The 22,411-nt window shown below is 31.1% G+C and overlaps 1 protein-coding gene across 1 annotated transcript in view; it reads right to left on the bottom strand.

Annotated features, from left to right (window-relative positions):
* Positions 1-259: 259 nt before the first annotated feature.
* LOC129939599 (GATA zinc finger domain-containing protein 4-like) overlaps positions 260-22,411 on the bottom strand; it is a 63,026-nt gene continuing 40,874 nt past the window's right edge. Inside the window, exon 2 of the mRNA XM_056047676.1 lies at positions 260-1,528. Coding sequence (XP_055903651.1) covers positions 260-1,528 — 1,269 coding nt within the window. The remainder of the gene's footprint in view (positions 1,529-22,411) is intronic.

Here is a 22,411-nt window from a genome sequence, read left to right as displayed (position 1 = left end):
TCATGTATAAGAGAAAATTCGTTTTCAAAAGTAAGTTTTGTAAAAGTTTTTCCTATAGTCACTATTTTTCCTTGGGTGATACCTTTTATAACACAATTCTCACTTAAAATTACTTTCTGATTTAGATCGATTTTCTTAGAAGAGAAAATTGAAATAGAGGCTCCATTATCTATCATCAAATAACACCATTTATTATTTGTCATTTTGACTCTTACTTTAACAAAATCTGATCCTGAAAGAGCATTAACTGAATAAATATTTAGTTTTGACAATCCCTCAACTGAGCCACGACCTGGCGACCCTGTTGAGGGCGGTTGAAGTTTCCCTGATTTTGGGTTTCGCTATTATTCCGGTTATTACTTTGGTTATTGTAACGATTTTGGCTATTGACGTTATTATTCCTGCTTTGGTTAAAAAACGTTCTACTGTTTTGTTGGTTTTGATTTTGTCTATAATTTCCTTGGTTTCTATTGTCATAATTTCTGTTATTGTTATAATTTCTGTTAAAATTTCTATTCATGGGTGATATATTTGTATTATAATACGAGTTATTCTGATTATTGTCGAAATACCTATTATTTGAATTTTGATTTCTGTTTTGCATGTTATTATTTCTAAATTGGGTAAATGAGTTATTTCTGGGATTCCTTGAATTTCTAATGTAATAACAATTTTGATTATCTTCACTACCGTTTTCTGAATTTTGTGATCGTAATGTGTTAATATTAGTTTCCTGAATACGACAAAATTTTGATTCTGCTTCGAGCGCAAATTTGATGGCTTCGCTTAAACTTTTAGGTTCTTTATAAATTAACGCCTGTCTAATTTCAACTCTTTCTAAACCCCTTGAAAAAATTCGTATAGACATTTCGTCTACTTCGGATCTTATTATAGGACGAGCAATTTCGTCCTTACTTTGCATTTTAAGTTCAATCAACTCGGCACTTAAGTTTTCAATTTCAGTTGCAAAACTTGCTACCGAATTTTCTTGTTTTAATTTTTCCATTTGATTTATTTTCTCTTCTTTAGTTGTTTTGTCACTGAACCTATCTTTTATAGATTTTTTAAAAGACTCAAAATTCGTTGGTACAACTTCCGTTTTAAATTTACATTTTACATTTTGCAACAACTTAACCTTCAAAAGGAATTGCAACAAAGTTTCTTTCGAAGTATTATTAAGTGTATCATTGTAAAATTCACATTTGTCTAGGAAATCAGTAACGTTTTTGGGATTTCCATCAAAGTCTGGTATTAATGAGTTAGCTAATTTCAAATCAAATGCTGCCATTTTTAATTGTTTTTCTAAATAGCTCTCTATTTCCAATTCAACTTTTGGATTGAAGGGAGTATCTTTCACAACTTCATCCAAGTTCAAAACAAATTTACTTCTATTTAAATCATAATCGGAATTTGAATCTGAATCTAAGCTGTCTTCGTCTTCACACAATTCCAAAGCAAATTGAAAGTCTGTAGCATATTCAAATCCTAAGAATTCAACACAAGATTTGCATTTTTTTACCGCTAAATCCTTTTGTCTTTTATAAAGTTTTTGTTTATATTGTGGAAATTTTTCAAAATGATCATCAAAATATTTAATATAAGAATCAAATAGTGTTTTTAAATTTTTTATTGTGTTTGCTTTTGATAATTCGTTTGATGAGTATACGTTCTCTCTTTTTACCTTAACAACAAAAACACTCAGTTTATAGAAATAGTTTTTGAGTTTAATTTCTTGGTCGCACATTGAGTAAATATCACGAACTTGAGTTAATGTCACGAAATACGGAATGAAAGCAAAGGAATTAACGAAAATAGGTAAAATGCAAAAAAAAAATGGAATATAAAAAAAACTGCTAGTTGCCTACAGTAAATCAAAACATTACATTCAATAAATGGTATTATAATCGGAAGTAATGGGAAAATAACTTATAATTTGTTTATAAAACATTATTAAATTAATATAATATAAAATTAGAATAATTTTAGTTTAGTAAGTAATCGTTAGTAATTAAACAATATATATGTAGGTATATGTAGATTATTTATGTTTTTAATTTTGTTGTCAGCATGAGTATAGTTGCAAAAATTTGTTTTTTTTTTGTTTTGTTAATATGATTGCTGTTATTTAGTATATAGTATTGTATATACTCATGTTTATATGTAGTATTACTGATGGACTTTTATGAAAGTGCTGCAACTGCATGTACATACCAAGTATGTATGTAAATATATATAGTCGATTTTATCGTGTGATCTGGTGTGACGTTGATGCACGAATTTTTTTGTATGTTCTGATTTGTTATCGATGTGGCGCCTTTGCCAATTAATAATATGTTTCATGAAGGTGATCCCAAGTAATTTTTTTTATTCGTCATATGAAACGAAAAGAATTTCAAATACACGGCCAGAGGCGCCAAAAAATTAAAGTGTGTATTATTCACTTACTTTAATAATATTTTTTTTTTTTTTTTTAATCAAAAAAAATAGAAAACGTGTTCTCCAACCTCTTTTTTTTTCTCACGGTCGCCATGTGGTGTACAAGAACGAGAGTTCGCAGATTCAACGCCTCATGTATAACACCCAATTAATAGATACATATTTAATAATAAAAACAAGCATGGTATATTTTATCCATGAAATAACAATTGTATTTAGTTTTAAGTTCACTAGTTATATTTAAAATTACTTTATATTATATTTTCAATTCAATAGTAAAGTTTATTAAGTGTTCCTCACTCTGTCGTTCTTCGCTATGCTCTGCGAGCAAAATTCAATTTTAAGCAGTGTTGCCATAGCTGCAAACGGTAGTGAACAATACATAATAATACATATCGGTAAGGTAGTATTTTACTACAACGGGATGGGAAGTTATCAGTGTGGGTCGCATCCCAGCCTCTTTTTTAAGTTTTCTCAGAATTGTCATTATTTTTTTTTTAATTTAAAAAAAAAACATGCATCGAATTATTTTTACAAAATTCGATATCCCAGAACTGAGTTTAAATACGAATTTCAAGAATATGCATTTTGCAAAAATAGCAAAAGTGACACTGATGTTAAACTAATAGCTAATTAAACAACAGCTTTGAATCTCTTCAGATTTGATGTGAAAAGAAACTCTGAAACGTGTTATTTGTGAATGCCACACAAAATTTTCGTTTCAACTTAGTTTTTTACCTTAATTTGTTTTTATTTAATTTTTAGAGTAATTATGTTCTTAAATGCAAATATTTTCTTAAATACAAGAATCAAACATTTGTCTTCCTACAATTTTTAAGTTTTGTTGAATCTTTTAAGATTAAAATATTTTCTAGCATCTACGAGTAAGCAGACTTATGGTGTTAGTAATAGTAGACTTCAAAAAAAAAATACTACAAAAAGTCCGGAAAATTCTTTAATTTTAATTTTCTGGGCTTTTGAATTTTTGTAGCGTTCTCCGCATTAATAGAAATTTAAACCAGAAAGGTATTGGACAAAAAACGATGTTTAGGATCAAATGAGGACGACAGTAAGAAGCCTCAAATGAACCTCTTTCATCTTGACCATAGCTTTTTTCTTTGTTCATTTACTTTCTCTCTTTCTTTCTCTGATACTTTATTATAATCTATTTCACTTTCTTTCATATTTTCATTTCTCTCTTGATCTCCCTTTCTCTTTCCTACTTGCTTTTGATCTTCCTCTTCACTCTTTTTCACTTTATTTATAAGGAAGCTTTTTGAAAAAATAATATAATTTATATTTTAATTTTATTCTGTTTTTATTCATTAAACAAAGAAGTTTTTATTAACATTAGTGATTAGTTCAAAAGTAATAATCCTTCGTCGAAATCGTCTTCTTCGTCGTTGGTGTCGTCGACTTTACCAGCTTCATCGTTACCATTTTCACTATAACTAGTTCCATCCTTGTCATTGTCATCACAAACGTGACAACAACAGTGACAACTTTAAAAGCAGGTACACGACCAGGTAGGCTTTTAAAGTATGAAAAAAGGATGATATCTATTTTTAATGTTGACAAACTATCATTTAGGACGGTATGAGCTTCACAAAATATGCGTAGAAAAACGTAAATAATTCAAAAGATTCATGTAGGTTGAAATGAGGACGATACGAAATTGTTTAGGATGATATGAGGTTAATTTTTCTCTATGTAGGAGCAAATGAGGAGAAAAGATCCTTTTAGGGACCAGAATAGGGCCAACATTATGACTTGAGATTCGGCTCAAAAACTCCTAAAGTACTTTATAATAAGAATATTTAATATTCCGCAAAATACGAGAAACTATGTCATCATGCTGGAAACTGGTCTCTCTCGTTGTTTATATTGAACAAACTTAAATCTTGCTTAAAGTTTTTTAAATTAACTTACATTTTTTAAATGTTGGTAGAAATATGTCACAAACTGATCTTAATTAAATTTTATTTTATAAGTTTGAATTGGTTTTACTTGTGATGTACCACGAAGAGTGACTTTCTTAACCTCTAGTAAATTTCTTAGAAAAATCAAATTGACTGTTGAAAAAGAACTTTCAAAATTGGACAATATCATCCCGAATGTTCTTTTTCCAACACAAAATGTAATTGTTATCATAAAGCTGATGGTGTACATCAAGGCTTCGTTTGGCCTCCGACACAATACTTCTTAAAAAATGATATCCTGATCTAGAACTCCTAATTTATATTTTTTTGTAATTAATAGACATGAAAATATGGACACAAAATAAATATACAAAATTTGGCTTCTTAAAACGGGCTCTGGGTTAAAAAGCATAATTTAAGTTATTATTAAAGGATATCTGTATATTACAAATTTGGAGAATTAAGAAAAATTATACAAAATGGAACTCACTTATAACTCTTGCCCAACAAATGTGGTGTATGAAATAATACAAATTAAGTTAAAAAACTTCTCAAATCCTTTATACATTATTGAATTTAAAACACAGATAACTCAGCATTAGATTCAACTATGTTCCCTTAAGTTTATTTTTTTGAGCAACCAATGAAAGTAAACTTTTTAAAGAAATTGAACTTTTTGCAATTCAATTTTTGGAAAAAGTTACAATCCCCTTTAATATTCTCGAAGGCTTGAATTACTTTGATAGACAACTGATAATCAGTTTATATACATACATATATGATTTGAGAAACTTTAAAGTATCTCTTCAAAGTCTGCTGATGATGACAAAGAAAACTTCTAAACACAATTTGCAAAGTTAGTGCGACGACAATTTAGTAAAAGAATTATAACTTCTTTATCCAGTTTTTCCATTGGGATTTGTGTTTGAACTATTTTCAGAACTTGTACCCTTCTCCTCTTGGCAAAAGAGAGTTCCAAGTCAAGTTGAGGTATTGTGTCTTTGTCTGATGTCGTCAACACACACACGCAATATGAAGAAGTCCTTATAATGAGATACTTAAGCAAACATTTAACAGTTGATACATTTTGGAAAATGTGATTTGCTCTCATTATCGACATTGTTTCTGAGTGATTCTATGAGGACCTTGATTTTTTATTCTTGAAAACGAAACAACCCGGGAAAAACTTAATTTACTACCTTCATAGTCAGTATTTTCGCCCACGTTGTCCATAATATATCTTTGAAGTTTATTGCAGAATCACCGGTAAAACGTGCGAAACTTCTCCAATTGAAATGTTTCATTAGCATTTGATCACGTTTCGATTTTGATTTTTCTTTTTTTTCCTCCCAATTTTCCCTCCCTCTTCAACAAGAGATAAAAATATAATATTGCTAAAGTTTTACCCTTCTCGTTAACCAAAGGTTGATACTTTGGCAGGGGTCACCGTCAATGTATAACATCGCAATATGGCAATATATATTTTGAAGCACCCCAAAGGTGTGTGTTAAATGTCTCGGAATCAGGTGAAGCTCTTTTTACGCACGATTTTGCTTTGATAAATTCCACTGGCAAAAATATTTATGGTTAACACGTTTGAAACTTTATACTTATCACAAATTTTGTAATCCTTAGAGATTTGAAGCTTCAAACGCTTAAGTTTTTTGTACTTCCGTATTTTCGATCGAAGGACCGGGGACCAACACCAACACCGATACCAACCCTCTTGTTTCCGATTTAAAAAAAAAGTTAAAATATAAAATTATTGGGTATATTTTGTGGTGTAAACCACAAAGTATCGAGAACAGATATCTCAAGTCGACGTCGCTTTATCCGGGCAAAAGGATGCAGGATATCTTGGTTTTTTTCCGCCATTATACAGCTTATCCTTTGTGGATGCCGATGGCTGAAGTTTACTTTATTGTACAGAAATGAGTGCTGATGTTGTGGGATGAATTTTCAATAGAAAAAAAAATGAAATTAAGAAGGAATAGAGTTTGTTTGGAATTTCAAAGGAATTTAAAAAAAAATCAATTCCTCAATTAAGGCCGATTAAAATTAAAAAAAAAAAAACTGTTTTTGATTACCTCCCTAACCAATATTATTTATAGACTTGAGGCTTAAATTCCTTCAGGCTATGTTGTATCTTAATATTTATATCTTTTACCCAAGATCTATATATTTTGGTATTAGAAAAAATGTTACAAATTAAGGAAGGGAGTTAATTAAGTTTGATTTATTTGAAAGAATTATCTATACTTTTTAACTTGATTTAGGTTTTAACGATTAATTGATACTTACGCATATTAATTTGAAAATTTTTTGAAATTCTATCACTGTTAAACATTTTGTGAATGTTGTTAATTTTTAATAACTGATATTTACTATTGTAGCTATGGTACATTTTTTGTTGGCTCTTATGCGAATTAATGGTTCTTTTTGAAAAAGAATAATAAAGTGTCTTTCTTTAATGTGATACCTTTAGCAAATTTCTTTGTTTTAAAGGACAGTTTCTATTTATAGATTAAAGAATTACTAGAAAAATTGTGATCGGACCTGTTGACAAAGGTAAAAATCTAAGAATTCAAAAGCAAAAAGAACGTAGTGTGCTAAGACCAACTTAAGTTAACGTGGTCGATACAGCAGAGTCCGTTGAATCTATTGTGAGAAGAACAATCTAGTGGAACCATTCGGGACAGTCCCCATACCATCACCATCAGGTAAGCGTAATTTAGTTGCTCTCTCATCTATAGCAAGAGTTTTCTTTTCTGACCAATCTGCTGCAGCAGTTCTTCCAGTACGTTGGAAAAAGTTAATAACCGATAATACCACTTTTATTATTGATAAAACAAAATAAATCAAGTCTTCTTGAAATCAAGAAACAGTTCATCAAACCAAAATTATGTTATCTTAGCTCAAAGTATTCCTATATTTTGAGTTAGGAAAGATAAGATTTCACGTTACTTCGAAGTATGGTACAAGAAAATAAATAGGCAAATAATTTTTAGATTTTTTCAAAGATTAAGGATTTAATTTGCAAACTATTTTCTGCTTTGGAATTGATGGAACTGCCGGGTTGGAAAAAGGGGTAATTCTTAGCGTAACATGGAAATGTAGTTGCAGTAGACAATAAGGTCACTTCATGCAAACGAATTGTCACTAACAAATCTTTTTACCAACTGATTTATACCTTCTTCGGGACCTCGTTAGTATTCTAGATCAATTGGTAAGGGCAAACTGATTGTGAAAACATCAATGTTGTTCAATTTTCGCATGTTATCGGAAATTTACCTGATATTGACAAGCAATTCAGCTAAGCTATAAGATCAAGTTACCACTCTCACGGATTAGAAATTCGACACAGTCTGCTATTTGACAAAAGGATTTATGCCAGACAACCGGGTTTCCTATGAAATTATTGTATTGGATGGGTTCAAGTCTAAAAAACAAAATACTAACGTTGGTGTGCCACAGGGCTCTGTTCTATCTCCAAAATTTTGTCTTAACTTTAAATTCAATACATTGTTTCGTTAACGATAGTACTCTTATATTGAGCTCAATAAAGTTTTAAATCAGCAGCATTGTGCAATGGGGAATAAGAAACCGCGTGGAATTAAATGATTATAAAGCCCAATGTTCTCATGTATCGTAAAAGCAAAATATACCCCCATGCCAATATCCATGGATGGCGCTTGCATCAATGAGGCTGAAAATCTCGGTATTCTCTGTATTTGTGTCACCAATTTCTTATGGGACGGCCATAGCGATGCCGCTGTTATTTATATACTTCCAAAGCTTGAGTATAACTCCCATCTCTTGGCTGGTGCTCCTCAAACTTACTTGCACTTCTGGAACGTAGAGCATAAAAATTGATTGGTGATATCATCGTCGTAATGTTTCTTGTCTTACCCTTTTTACCGTTATTTTAAAGGTTTATGTTCTAGAGAAATAGCCGTAATAGTTGAGCTTCTAGCAATGCTCATTAGTACTACGCGAATGTGAAATACCTTACCACCTTACTTGCTTCTCTGCATAGAAACGTTAGTAATATCTCCTTTTGAGTGTGTGGTTATTATATAAAATAACCCTTTTATGGAAAATTAAAACTAAATAAATTGGGTGGCGCAACAGCTCGTTGAGAACTAGGGCCTAGTGACTTACAACTCTCAACGATTTCTGTGTGTGAGTAATGTTGTCAGGAATGGACACTTTAACTTTATATGCCGGTTCCGAACGGCTAATTTGAGAAAGCACTTTTTCATGACAAGAGTTACTCTTGGAGAATTTGTCAATTCTTCGCAAGTTTACCCGTGAGAAGACTTTAGATGGCATAGGCAGGGATCAAACCCATGACAGTCCAACGCACTTAACCATCATGCCACGGGTACTATTATGGAAAATTATAGAGCTTTTTTTTCAAAGACGGGACGGTCATTAAGATCAAGGCTTCCAAATTTTGACAATATATTTTGAAAAAAAAACTGTTTCCGAAGTTAATAGCGCACTTTGTTCATTGAACTGTAATAGGTCACTATAATCAATGAGTTAAATTCTTATGCAGGGAGCAAAGACAATCCTCAAGCCATTGAATCCCTTAGTTCGGTATACATGCTTCTGGCCTCTTCTGAGCTGATTTACGTTGAAAATCAAGAAATATTTAGCCATGTTTTGTTTTAAAAAAAATAAGTTTTTTGTGTATAATTATTTTACGTCATTAGTTAATTCCAAAAAAAACTATGAACTTTTGACTCTTTGTAACACAAAATTGGATCCACAGGTAGAGCAATCAAATTGATTAACCGTAGCTAGAAATCAAGCAGATTAAGATAATCAAAAATGCGTTCCAAAAATATTTCTGTCTTGTATTATTATTTAAAGTTGTTAAGCTTTAAAAAACAACCGATTTTTGAAAATTTACATATCGGTTTTGAGGATTTATGTAGCGTATTTATTTATACTTTGCAAATTCACAAAACTATATGTGAAAAAGGCTTGAAAGATAAAATCGGAAGTAACTGATTCTCAGTCCTTATTATGAATTTAAATCGCTGGTGCAGAGTTTTTGATGAATGTTTAATGTTGGTTTTGAAATGATCTAATTTTGACCTTAAATTGTTGACCATCACGGCTTAAAATTGACCCAACAGTCTAGACTGTAGTTCAAGGACAAACTGACGGACGCAATCTACGGACTTACCTTTTTCGACTTCATTGCCATATTTATGTCATCTTTGATTAAAATCTTGAGTTACAAAATGTGTACTTGTAAATTTGCATAAGTGGTCATGTAGTCCCTATTTCTCGGGAGTAAGACAAAAATAGTTTGAATTCAAAATTCATTTATTTTTCAGATTTTTTAATAAACTTTGTTTATCTTTTATGAAAATAACAGAAAGGAACATCCTCATATGCCGTATACAATTTGTATTCAAATTTGAAAGGTTCATAAAAGATTCTCTAGCATAAATGTGCTTCAATAAGAACAAGCCTAAGTGTGTCTTAAATTAAAAAGGATTCGCGTTCAAAAATGTCAAAAAAAACTAGCTCTCCTTACCGACATACTTATTCGGAACTTAAAAATGCGCGTGGGTAAAAATCAATCGAACTATATATGAGACAGCGGTGGCATCAGTTGTTCTGGAATACATTCATAAATTCATCGATGTTAACCTTCAAAAACAACCAGTGCAAAGTTTAATCCATTTAATATATTCTCTCATATAAAAGAAAATTTCATAACACATTTTTGCACACGTTACATCGTCTACACATCATGTCGAATCGAACAACCTTTACGGGCATAATATCGTAAAATCAAACGACATATAAAGTAAGTGCGTATACCAATATCAACCTTACCTGATCCTTTTATATAAAGAACTCCTTTTTTTTAAGCAAATTTTGTTTGCAAACGAAAAGTCTAAACCAAAAATAAACAACAACAACAAAAACAATATTTCCCCTCATTTTGACCTCAAAAGGTTGGTTTTCAATTTAATAAAAAAAAATATATACTCAGGTGGATTTTATGGTCTTCTTATTCCACGTGCTTAATTTAATAAAAATTATTATGCTCCGGATGTTCATTTCAATGAACATTTTGGGTATAGATTCATTCTAAGAAAAACCAAAACAAGCTACGGATATACGGAGGGCTTTTAATCATTCAACTGATTACTTTGCTATTCAAATAATTTCTTCAGGCTTGAATAATTGATTTACATAACTTAAGAAAATTAAGCCTTTGAATTGTAATACGTAAATAGAAATGTTACCTTCAAAAAAGGATTCTCCAATCCATAATATTCAAATTTTGAAATAATAAATAAAAAAAGGGTATTTCAAGGCAAAAGGCTGTACTATTGGTCTTAAGTTCATATACAGCAAACACTGGATTTATAAGTATGAGACAGTTTTAGTTAAAAAAATAAGATGTTTTAACGATATTAACCTTTTGCTTATAAATTATCTGAAAGCGTTGTTTAATGTTTTTGAAAAATACTAAAAGCAACCAAAATTATATTACACCTATGATTATTTTCAAATCATCTACTGTGAAAATGAATCCTGAATATGCAATAAACAAAGTGACTTTATTTCTCTGTTTTTATGCTCTGCATTTCTAAAACTATATTTTTTGACTATTTAGAAGTATAGACAGTCTTAAAAAGAAACATTTTTGTAGCTCATTTTTTAGACTGTAAAAAATGGACAGTTATACAAAATGGCAACAGCTTAAAATATTTTATTTCACTAAAAAAAAATCGAATAAATTCTTTTGTACATTTTAAGGAATGTCAAAACAATTTATATAAAACTTTGTTTGTTTTTGAAAAATTAACGATGTTTTCTGTTTCACTATTCATAGAATTTAGGCATTACGTAAGATATTTGCGAAGAATACTATATGCTTCAACATTGTAAAAAATGGTACGTCAATAGTAAACCTCACATTGTTCTTCCACGACTCTTTTTCTTAATGTAATTAAGTTACAAATATAAATTTAATTAAAAAATTACAACTGAAAATGAGATTTAAGGAGATCAATACACTTTTAAAAGGAGCTTTCTTTAAAATATAGATTCTTAGAATCGATTTTTCAAAGTCCCAATTTTATGACCTCTTTAAAGTTTAGAAATACATAGATAGATATATTTATTTTTGCTGAAATATATAACCTGCTCGTTTATTGTACAATGTACAGAGTTATGCTATATAGCCACCTTGGTTCTGACAATAAAAATAACAATTTCTAGTAAATGGACAACTAAAACAAAAAAAAAACAGTGAAGGAAAAGCTACTAAAACATTAATTTAAATAGTTTTGTGACAAATTGAAGATGGTAAACCTCAAGTTAGAACCAAGCTTTGCATTATACTTATGAAATAAATAAAAGCGATTAATTTGGGCAAACATTTGGCTGTTGTGGCATTGCGTATATTTATGTTTTATATGTCCACTAAAGACCCATTTAACTTGTCTTTTAAAAACAGATTTTACGTTCTTTTACAAGTCTAGAGTCTTATTGCACTATTTTCAAGAACCACTACATAAAAGATGTCGTGTAAACTATTATATTGTTTTTATAAAACTTAACAATTACATTCTTCAATCTAGTTTTAATGAGTTCGTTTCTAAAGCTTCTGCAGGCATTTCGTTTAAACCAAACAAAACAAATTTCAAAGACTCTGCTGAAGGGAGGATTTAAATGAAAAATTGCAAATTTTTTTATTTTCATTGAAACATTTTAGTGTTCTTCGATATTTCATTATTTCGATGCCAATTTAAATTTTTTGTAATGGATCCGATTTGTCAAATTGAAAATTTTGACATTTCTCGACGTTTCAAGGTCCCTAGAGTCGAAATAAAAGATTCTTAGAAAGATGTCTGTGTGTGCGTGTGTACGTACGTTCGTACGTCCGTCCGTTCGTACGTTTGCGACGATTTTTTTCGTTCTCCATAGCTCAAGAACCGGAAGAGATATCGATTTCAAATAAATTTTGTTATACAGATAAAAAGGCAGAAAGGGCTCTCAGTTTGAAAAAAGGTGAAAATTGTGGTAAACCCTAAATATCTTACGAACCAAAAACACTAGAGACTTGAATTAAATTTAATATAAAATATTGTAACGTGATATTAAAGATGTATATTTAAAAAAAAAATCCATTTAACGGTTTTTTATAAATCAAAAAAAATGAAAAAAAAATTGTCACCTCCAACATTCTACGACTAAAATATGATTTCATCTCCAAAACAATTTTGTGCAACGAAGAATAATGTTTTTGACATCTGATAAAATTTTGAGAAAAATTGAATTGACAGATTTTTTTATAAAAAATAAAAATCTAAAAAAAACATTACTAAAAGTTGGTAAAAATTGAATATCGATTCAAATATCTTTTCAAAAACTTGAAATGTAGGCTTCAAACTTAATTTATCTTATAAAAAATATTGTTTTCAACATTAGGACATATGTTGAGAAAAATCGAATTCACAATTTTCTTACAAGAAATAAAACCTAAAAAAAAAGTGCATAAAAGTTGGTAAAAATTGATTTTCGACTCAAATATCTTTTCAAAAATTGTACATTTTGGCTTCAAACTACTTTTGTCTTTCAACAAATATTGTTGTTAATATTCAGTAAATTTTTGAAAAAATCGAATTGACAGTTTTTGTACCAAAAATTAAAAACCTAAAAAAAATTTAACAAAAGTTGGTAAAAATTAATTTTCGACTCAAATGTCTTTTCAAAATTATGAAATATGGGCTTCAAACTTATTTTATTTCACAGAAAATATTGTTTTCGGTATTCAGTAATTTTTATATAAAAATCCAACAGTCCGTTTTTTCATAAAAAATAGTACGCAAATTTGGTAAAAATTGATACGAGTACATATAGACAAACTTTTAAGCAAGAAAAATCGACAGACGGGATGGGAAGTTATCAGTGCGGGTGGCATCCCAGCCTCTTTTTTAATAAAGTACTTGGCAACTTAGACTTCATTTGATAAGGAACGTACATTTTCACAAGACCGAACTTCAGGTCATCCAAACCCATTTTTCGATTTTTGTTTTTGTTAAAAGACAACACTAGACTTGGACCTTTTCCGCTTTAAGTATTTGATAAGTATTCGTTACAATATATAATATATGATGTTGTAATTATTTAGTTTCAAGTTATTCAAGCTAAGTTGTAAATTATTTTTGAATCATGGTTTAAAAATGAGTTCTTCAAAAACAAAAACTTAAGCGAATTATGTAATGGAAATATAAAATAAAACTTGCTTACCTTTTCTTATTTTAAACTTAAAATAGAAAGTTAATATAATCGATCTGAATTGTCAAAAATATTGACATTTATTGACGTTACAAGGTTCTTGGCTTATAGAAACATACATTTGTGTGTGCAGAAAAATCTTTCAATTTAAAAACTAGGCCTAGTGACTTACGTCTCTAAACCATTCATGTCAGGGCCTAATTAGAGAAAGCATTTTTCATGACGAAAATTACTCTTGGGGAATATATCAAAACTTTAGATGGTATAGTCAGAGATCGAACCCAAGTCCAAAGCACTAACCATCATGCCAAGGGTACCAAATTGGTATAATTGCAAAAACAAAAGAGCCTTGGATGCGACAAACACTGATAACTTCCCATCCTGTCTGTCTATTTGTCTTCCTTAAAACTTTAACAAAATATTCATTATAATATTTTCTTTGAGATAAATTATAATTGAGTAGAAAATTTTCAAATTTTGTTAAAAAAGTATCAGTTGAATTTTTATTAATTAAATAAATAAATTAACTAAAAATTACTAATAATATTTTGCATATGATGAAATAGTTTTATTTCAAAATTGATTTTTGCTTACGAGATTTTTAGTCGAAATAAAAACTCATTCGGTAAAAAAATATCTTAAGTTTTCAACAAAATTAAGCGCAGAATTAATTCATTTTGAAATCACTACTTTTATCTATTCACGAGATATTGGGAACGGAATATCAATTTTTAGCAGTTTTGCGTACTATTTTGTGAAGATTTAAATTGTTATAAAATAAGTGGCTGTTGCAATGGAGAATCCAGGGGGCGGTTGTAGTGGTCATGACAGCCCCACCTGGAAGATATTTTTTTTGTTTTTTCGTAAATGGGATATGACCCCCATTTTATTTTGAAAACAACATTTGTAGTTTACTTCTTTAAACTTTGTTGCTAAAAGTACTTCTTTTAACTGAAAACTGGACCAAGAACATAATATGAATCTGATATTCAGCCCTATTCCAAAAACACAGCACGAATTCGACTTTTGATCAATGGACGAACCAGAGGAGGGGGTCATATGAGCCATTAAGCTTATACAGTTAAGTTGTATAAGTAAAGATTTCATCTTAATATTTTTTAGTAAGTTAACGACATTTACCTTGAATAAGTTTGCTGCCAAAAACAACTAGCATTTTTGTTTTCACTAAATTTAGAATTTGAAAAAACTTAAGTCATGCTTTAAATTATTTTCATAAAATTTTTTTTCTAAGAAAAAAGGCAAATATTCAGGTTCTTAAAAAGAAACTTTTAATAAGAGATCATCAATTATGTATTAAGTTGGCTTTAAATTCCTAAGACTAGTCTTCAATTTTATTATTAAATTTTGTTGACACACATAAATTAATTTTTTTTGAAACACATAAACTTGCGACACATAGGAACTACATATATAGCAAGTTTTGATATATAATTTTAAACTAGACCTTTAAATCAAACATGAGGTGGCGACGGTAGAGAAGTCGAAACAAGTGGTTACTCCGATTCCGTCCGTCAGATCAGATCAAACAATTGTGTTGATAAGAATTAAGATTTTCCGCCGATCGAATTAAGGCACTTTTCTCATTTAATTAATACGCACAGCAATCCTTATACAATTTTTTTGTTAAAATATGTGCTTTTTTAAATGTTTCTCTAAATTTTGTGTTCTTAATCTTAATCTTTTGCTTTTAAGTTTTCTCAAGAACTAAAACACCGATTTCAATAATCTTCTCTTTCTGTGCAAGCTCTTGTCAATGATGAAATTGATGATGATCAAAAATGTAATTTTTTTTTAATTTTTCTTTAATTTTTAATTTTGTAGTTGTCGCTTTAGCAATTGAAATAATTATGTAAATGTAAGGTTATTCTATTAATTTGTTTTTTTCTTTATAATAAACCGGCACTCAAGGGGTTATTAGGTTATTAATACCATCAACATGTTTAAAGTTTAAACACGTGCGAGCAATAGGAAAATAGGAGATACCGATGCACATTGGTCTTAAAGTTTTGAATATCAAAATGATAAGGAAAAACAGAGCTGGGCAAAGCATTCCACATTCTCGATGTGCGGTTAAAAAAATATCTCTATACTTGACAATACGTCAGAAATTGAGCTTAAGGTTCAACTGATGTGCATTCCTAGAAGTAAGAGTATTACGGCTGAATTGAGTGAGGGGGGAATGCAAATGGCTAATTCGACAGAACACTGTTTATATATGTAAAAATCGGTAGAACAACGAAAGGCATGTAACATTGCGGCGTTGTTCAAGTGACGTAATTGTTTCAGTTAAAGTTCTATCGCCATCAATTTTAAAACTCTTTTTTGGATCCTTTCCAAAATACTTAAACTTAAGGGGCATTTGCCCAAATATGCGAGTTATATTCAAGTTTTGGACGAATGAATGCTTTGTAAATTACAGCCAGATCAGAAGGGGTCAGCATTTTTGGCAATATCGAATATATGATCATTGCATAAGAGGTGATCTGTGATATACATACATACCGAGTAGTGAAAGTTGATAAGTTTTCTGGATGCTAGTGCCACACATGGAAAGCGGCATAGGGTTTGGGTAACGTTTTAACGACAGAAGACAGCATTGAGTTTCCAAAGCATTAAATTCTACACGGTTTTTCTGTACAATGTTGTCGAGGTCAGAATTTAATTAGGCGTACTGTCATCCGCGAAACAATTTAGTGGGTTAGAAGTTTCAGACAAAAGATCAGCCCTGTAGCACACCAGCGTTTATTTTGTGAATATCAGATTTCAACCCGTCCAACACTACTTGGGTAATTTCTAACCCAACAAAGAAGGGATTCATCAATAATAAAAGCACGCATTTTCGATAATAGAGCTTGGTGCCAAACTCAATCAACTGCTTTTGAAATATCAAGTGCAATAATCTTACTTTCTCCAAAACGATGTAAAGATTTGTTCCACTGTTCGGTGACATAAACCATGATATCATCAGTAGACCTATTGCTACGAAAGCCATACTGCCGGTCATTAAGAAGCTTCCGTTCTTCAAGATATTTTTTAAGCTGATAATTAGTCAGCGTTTCCATGACCTTGGAATGAAGGGACGTCAGTGCTTTTGGACTATTGTTAGAGGAGGAGGATGATTCGCATTTTTAAGGGACATTCTGTACAAATGCTGTTTTCCATCCGCTCGAAAAGAGACCTGTAGGAAAGATCGAAAAGCTTACTGAGTGGTTTTGCCAGCATTGAAGAATACATCTTCAGAACAATAGGGGGAATACTATCCGGGCCAGCGCATTTGTGTATGTCAAGGTCTCTCAGTACTCTTACAACTGCAAGAGTGCGAAAGAAGATTCGTCCCATAGAATCTATTACGCTCTCAAGACCAGGAGGACTCATGACACTCTCGGGTAGCGTCGAATTAACAGCAAACAGTGTTGCAAGCAAATTGACTTTATCGATCGAACTCACATAGGAAGTGTCATTGTGGACAAGCGTTGGAACCGAGGATGACGTGTGTTTCGTACGTTTTTTACAAATGATCACAAATTTTTACTACCTTTGGGACATTGTAGTATTTTGTGCCTTAATTTCTGGTCATGCAAAATTTTGGTTCGTCGAATGTAGCCGTTACAAGTCTTTTTAGCTTGTTTGAACTTATTCCGGTTTTCCTCAGTCGGGTGGCTTTATACATCCGGAAACTAACATCTCGGATCCCAATTACCTCTTTACAGCTCGAAGGAAATCATGAGTTCCCTTTTGGTTTGATAAATTTTACCCCATTCTCATTCCACAAAGAATTAAATTTGTAACCATATCTGCGCTGGAATCTACTTCACTATCGAGGAAGCAAAGTGACAAGTTAAAGTTTCTGAAGAAATCATTGAGACTGTCCAAGTTGGCTTTCCCATATTGCCAAACGGTTCTCATAGGATATTTTTCTTTAAATGAGTTTTTTACACATGAGAAATTCGCAGATGCTCCTAAAGGCGGTAATGCACTGGTTGTGTATTTATTAGGATCAGATCTGGAAATTTTTGGAAAAAAAACTGATTTTGGATTCGAATATCTCAAGAATAAATGAAGTTACTTAATTATTTTAAAATTACTCCAATTAAATATTGTTAACTCAACGTAATTTTCTTAATAATTCTTTTGGATACTTTTATTACAAAAATAAAAATCTTAACAAATGCCTCTAAAAATTGGACTAAAATATCTCAGAATAAAATTAGTTACTGAAATCAAACGTATTTACATATTTTATTTTAAAGAAAGATTTTTGCGTTACATTTTGAACAACCTATAATTATTTAAATTTATCATCGACCCCGAAATTTCAAATTCTTTCCATTTTCCCAATTAGTAAATTGCTTACTTTCTTTTTTTCTTCAAACAGGAATGCGAACATGTCCAAACAGTGACATTTCGTGAAAATGAAGGACGCAAACTTTAAAAGAATGTATAATTAATAATAATAATAATTCCCAACTATAGACTGGACCATTCCATCAACTACTTTTACAAGATTAATTCTAAATAGGATAATCAATCTTCAGTGATACATATTATCTCTTCAGCATTTTTTTAAAATGAAATTACGATAATTTCCTTAATAATTTGTGTTTTATTCAAAATCAACATCGGCCATTTTTGTAATCTTGGTGAAAACTAAACCAACTATTTATAACTTGGTCTTGGTCTTGACAATATTTCGAAATCAAATATTCGAAAACAATGAAAGTTTAGGAATTATAAAAAAAAGGACTTAATAAAGTAAAATTGTTAGAAAGTCTAGGTTCATGACAGATGCCATTTGTACATTTATTTAAAATTAGTTTAATCATCTTATTAGCTTAGTTAACTGTCAAAATTACTTTTACATTTTTTCACCATAGACTTTAAATTCTTTTGATCCTACACAAAATTTTAATAAATATTCTTTAAAATTTTTAGAAATTTCGAAAGAATGGAAAGTTATCAACGTGGGTCGCATACCCCTTCTTTTAAAATAATGGAAATGATATCAAACCCACTAATACCATTGATCTTTCTTTTGACATAACGCTAATTTGTTCATTAAGCTTAGGAGAAAGTCTCAAGACTAATGTGGTATCACAATTGGCCAATAACTGGTATACGTGTATCATACCAAACAAAACTCATATTTACTCCACTTCAGGTTTTTACCTTGTCCGTCGATAAATCTCTCTCTCTCTTTATCAAAAAGTTCGATAGATAATTTAAGGACACTGCGTGAACATAAAACTGAAAACAAAATTAAGGCTTCAAGATGCAATGACCTAAATCCCTGAAGAAAACGACAAAAATCCCTCAATTCCAAAATCAAAGTGTCCTTAGAAATATTTTTCAGAACGTGCCACACCATATTCGAGTGTGATGATCAATCCGTAGCCTATAACAAGCTTGACTATATGACAAGGATTCAAATAATGAATGTTCATATAAAATGTAGATGAAGCTTCTATCCTCATAAACACTCGCACCTCGTCAAACCATATTTGACCAAACATAGGTAGATGTGAATTTTTAATGAAAATCGTTACCGTTAGTGTCAGTCACGCATCAGTAGGAAGTGAGTCAAAGTGTGATGTGTAAAGGTACCTAACTGTTACACTGTATCTATAGGTAAGATAGGTATAGGCACTCGGCTCAGCTTAAGCCCCTTGGGACTAAATATTTATATGTAGACAACAGTAGAAAGGTATGTTTATTGGAATGTTGTGAGTTGTTGAGTGTTGACTTCTCGTTTAATCATCATAAGCAAGGCTCGTGTGCTCGTATTCTGTGCCAGACGAGACGAGACGAGGCGAGTGAGTTTTATCCACATGAAGTAGCAACGTTTACGAAGTTTGTCAAATGCAAATATTTCATGTTCAACGTGGCAAATGGTTGAAATGTGTGAAAACCTTTTCCGTAATAAACGTCGCCGTCGGTCTCGAGCTCGGTGTCGGTCTCGGTTCGGTCGTCGTCGTCGTCCTCACCACCCTATCAGGCCAACGTTTCAGAAACAGCAACAACAACAACAACAAAAATTGTGATGAGTCAAGCAGGGAGCACATCATATAGGAACCTACATTTTTGTTGGCATTGGAATCCATGGAGTTGTTAACTTAATAATATAAAATTTATTCAACATGACGACCGAAACGACTATATACTTAGATACAAGATATAGTATGTAGGTCGGTTGGTAGGTAAGGCAAGTTTTACATTTGAAATGCCTGACATTGTTTTGGGTAGACTTTTTGATCTGAGAGGTCGAAAGGACCCCGAGGTTAGAAATTTATATTAACTTTGTTGTAGGTAGCGCAATAAAACAAACATAAAACAATGTTGGCGCGTAAAAGTGATGAAAAGTAAATAGAAATATACGAGTACGAGAATATTAAGTTATTTATTCTAAAACTGATGCATGTTTGGTGTTTTCTATGTTCAGTATTCCGTGTTATGTTTTGGGCTATATTTATTTAAATTATTTTTTTTCACAGGTACCTACTACGCAACGAGTATATTTTGAAGGTTTGCATAAAAGCCTAGAAAATTTTAAATTATATTCTCTTAGAAGTTTATTTAATTTGCAACTTTCTTCATCATTCCACAAGTCGTATTTTTTATTACCATCATTGCTTCAAAACAAGTGAATTGAAGATATAATCACCTGGAAGTGTTTTTGACCTTTGACCTTCATTAAATGTTCATGCGAACAGATCGTTAACTTGGGAAATTCCACATGCAATTCTTTGCAAAGAAGCTTTTTCGTTTTTAAATTTTAGTAAAAGTGTTCTGCTATCTAAAAAGCTTCTGCTGATTTTTGCTATATTCCTTAACAATTTGATATGCACAACAGCTTTTGTTGATTAATACGTCTTGCCAGACAGCGACGAAGGCCTTTTCAATGTCTAAAAGTACATAGGCAGTTGACTCTATATTTTTGAATTTTTCTTTTATTTGATTTTGTATTCTGAGAATTTGATGCCTGGTGTTGTGTTATGGTCTGAATCCAAATTAATAATCACGCAGAATATTGTTTGCAGCTTTTGTTATTTTTTCGATCCAATAAAAGAATGTAGCTGATAGTATCATCCTTTGGTATGACAGATTTTGCAATTGGTAAAACAAAAATAGTTTTTCAGCAATCTGTAAGTAAGAGACAGTAAGAGTTGTTCTTAGAAAAAATAATGGTATAGAATCGCAAGAAGGAAGCTGCACATCTCAAAAGTGAACGCTAAGAAGCGTTTAGTGTTTGCAAATGAGTAGATAAAACAACCAGACGAGTTTTAGAAAACAGTTATGTTTGGTGACGAAAGCAAATTCAATTTTTTTAAATCCGATGGCCGTACCATGGTTTGGAGGAAGCCAAACCACGAGTTTACGAAACACAACATTAATCCCACCATCAAACATGGTTGTAATAGTGTGATGATATGGGGTTGTATGGGTGCACAGGGTGTTGCAAATATGCAATTTATTGATACTCCAATGGATAAACATTTATACCTGGATATACTGAAAACAAACTTGCCGGAGAGTGTTCAAAAGATTGGTTTACCAAGGAATTACACGTTTGCCCAAGATAACGACCCAAAGCATAAGTAGTTATTGGTTCAGGAATGGCTTTTGTATCTCGTTCCGAAGCAACTTCACCTGCTTTGCCAATCACCTAACCACAACCTCATAGAGAATCTATGGGAATTGATTGATCATCTTATACGCACACATAACATTACTTCGCAAGCTGTTCTTCGCTCAGTTTTGCAGGAAGAGTGGAATAAAATTACTATAAGAAGTTTGTTTCTAACATGAAAAGTCGACTTTAGGCTGTTATTAGCGCTAAAGGATACCAGACAAGGTATTAAGTTAAATAAGTGTCGTACGCAGACTTTTTGGGGACAAATTTTGTTATTGTTTTAATTTTTTGTAAATATCTTTTTTTGTGAATTTTTTTATAAGCTTTTATTTTTATTTTGTAAGAAGTCATACAATTTAATAAAACACGTAAGCATATTTCTTGAAGTAAATCTTAAAATAAAGCGGAACTTTGCATTTGTTTTATTTGTACGCACACTTTTTTGGTTTACTGTACGTCGTATACAATTGCCTTGAAAATCGAAAACAATATTTTACTGCATTTTTTTTTCTAGAAATTAAAGTCAGAATGGATACTAGCTCACAGAGAAAAGTTTGCCAAATATTTGGAACAGGGAAAATGTTATCGATGCGTCTAACGAAGATGTTTGTTGCCACATTTTCTTCATCGAAGAAGAAGAAATCTCCTTGGTGAAGAGAATATCACTCACAGCTTCGAAAATTATGCGAATCTACGTTATGTCTTTAATTCCAACGGTCGGTTAGTTCAGTGTTGGGAAAAAATAAAAAATTAAACGAGAAAAGGACTGCACTTCTTAAAACACCAAAAAAAAAAGATGGTCAGGTGCATTTGAGCTGCAGTTAATCGATTTTAAGAACGATGGTAAAAAAACTCTTTGACATATCAACTTGTAAGTGTATTGATTTGAAGTGCTGCTCTTGTTCAAAAGAAAAAAAAGTTCCAGTAAAAGAGCGTTCCTTTCTTGAAGATCAAAGGACTCAAAGAAAAATGGCCATTGGCACAGTCGATGTTATTGAAACCAGTGAGCTTCAAAAATCCCTTTCAAGATAGAAGCAAACTAAGGAGGGAAAGTAGTAGTATTGAGTAGTACTCAATTGAAAATCAACATCAATACAAATCAAAACAGAATAATTTATGATAAAATTTC

This window comes from Eupeodes corollae, chromosome 1 (assembly GCF_945859685.1).
Source record: "Eupeodes corollae chromosome 1, idEupCoro1.1, whole genome shotgun sequence".
NCBI lineage: Eukaryota > Metazoa > Arthropoda > Insecta > Diptera > Syrphidae > Eupeodes > Eupeodes corollae.
This window is presented reverse-complemented; position numbering and strand designations above follow the sequence as displayed.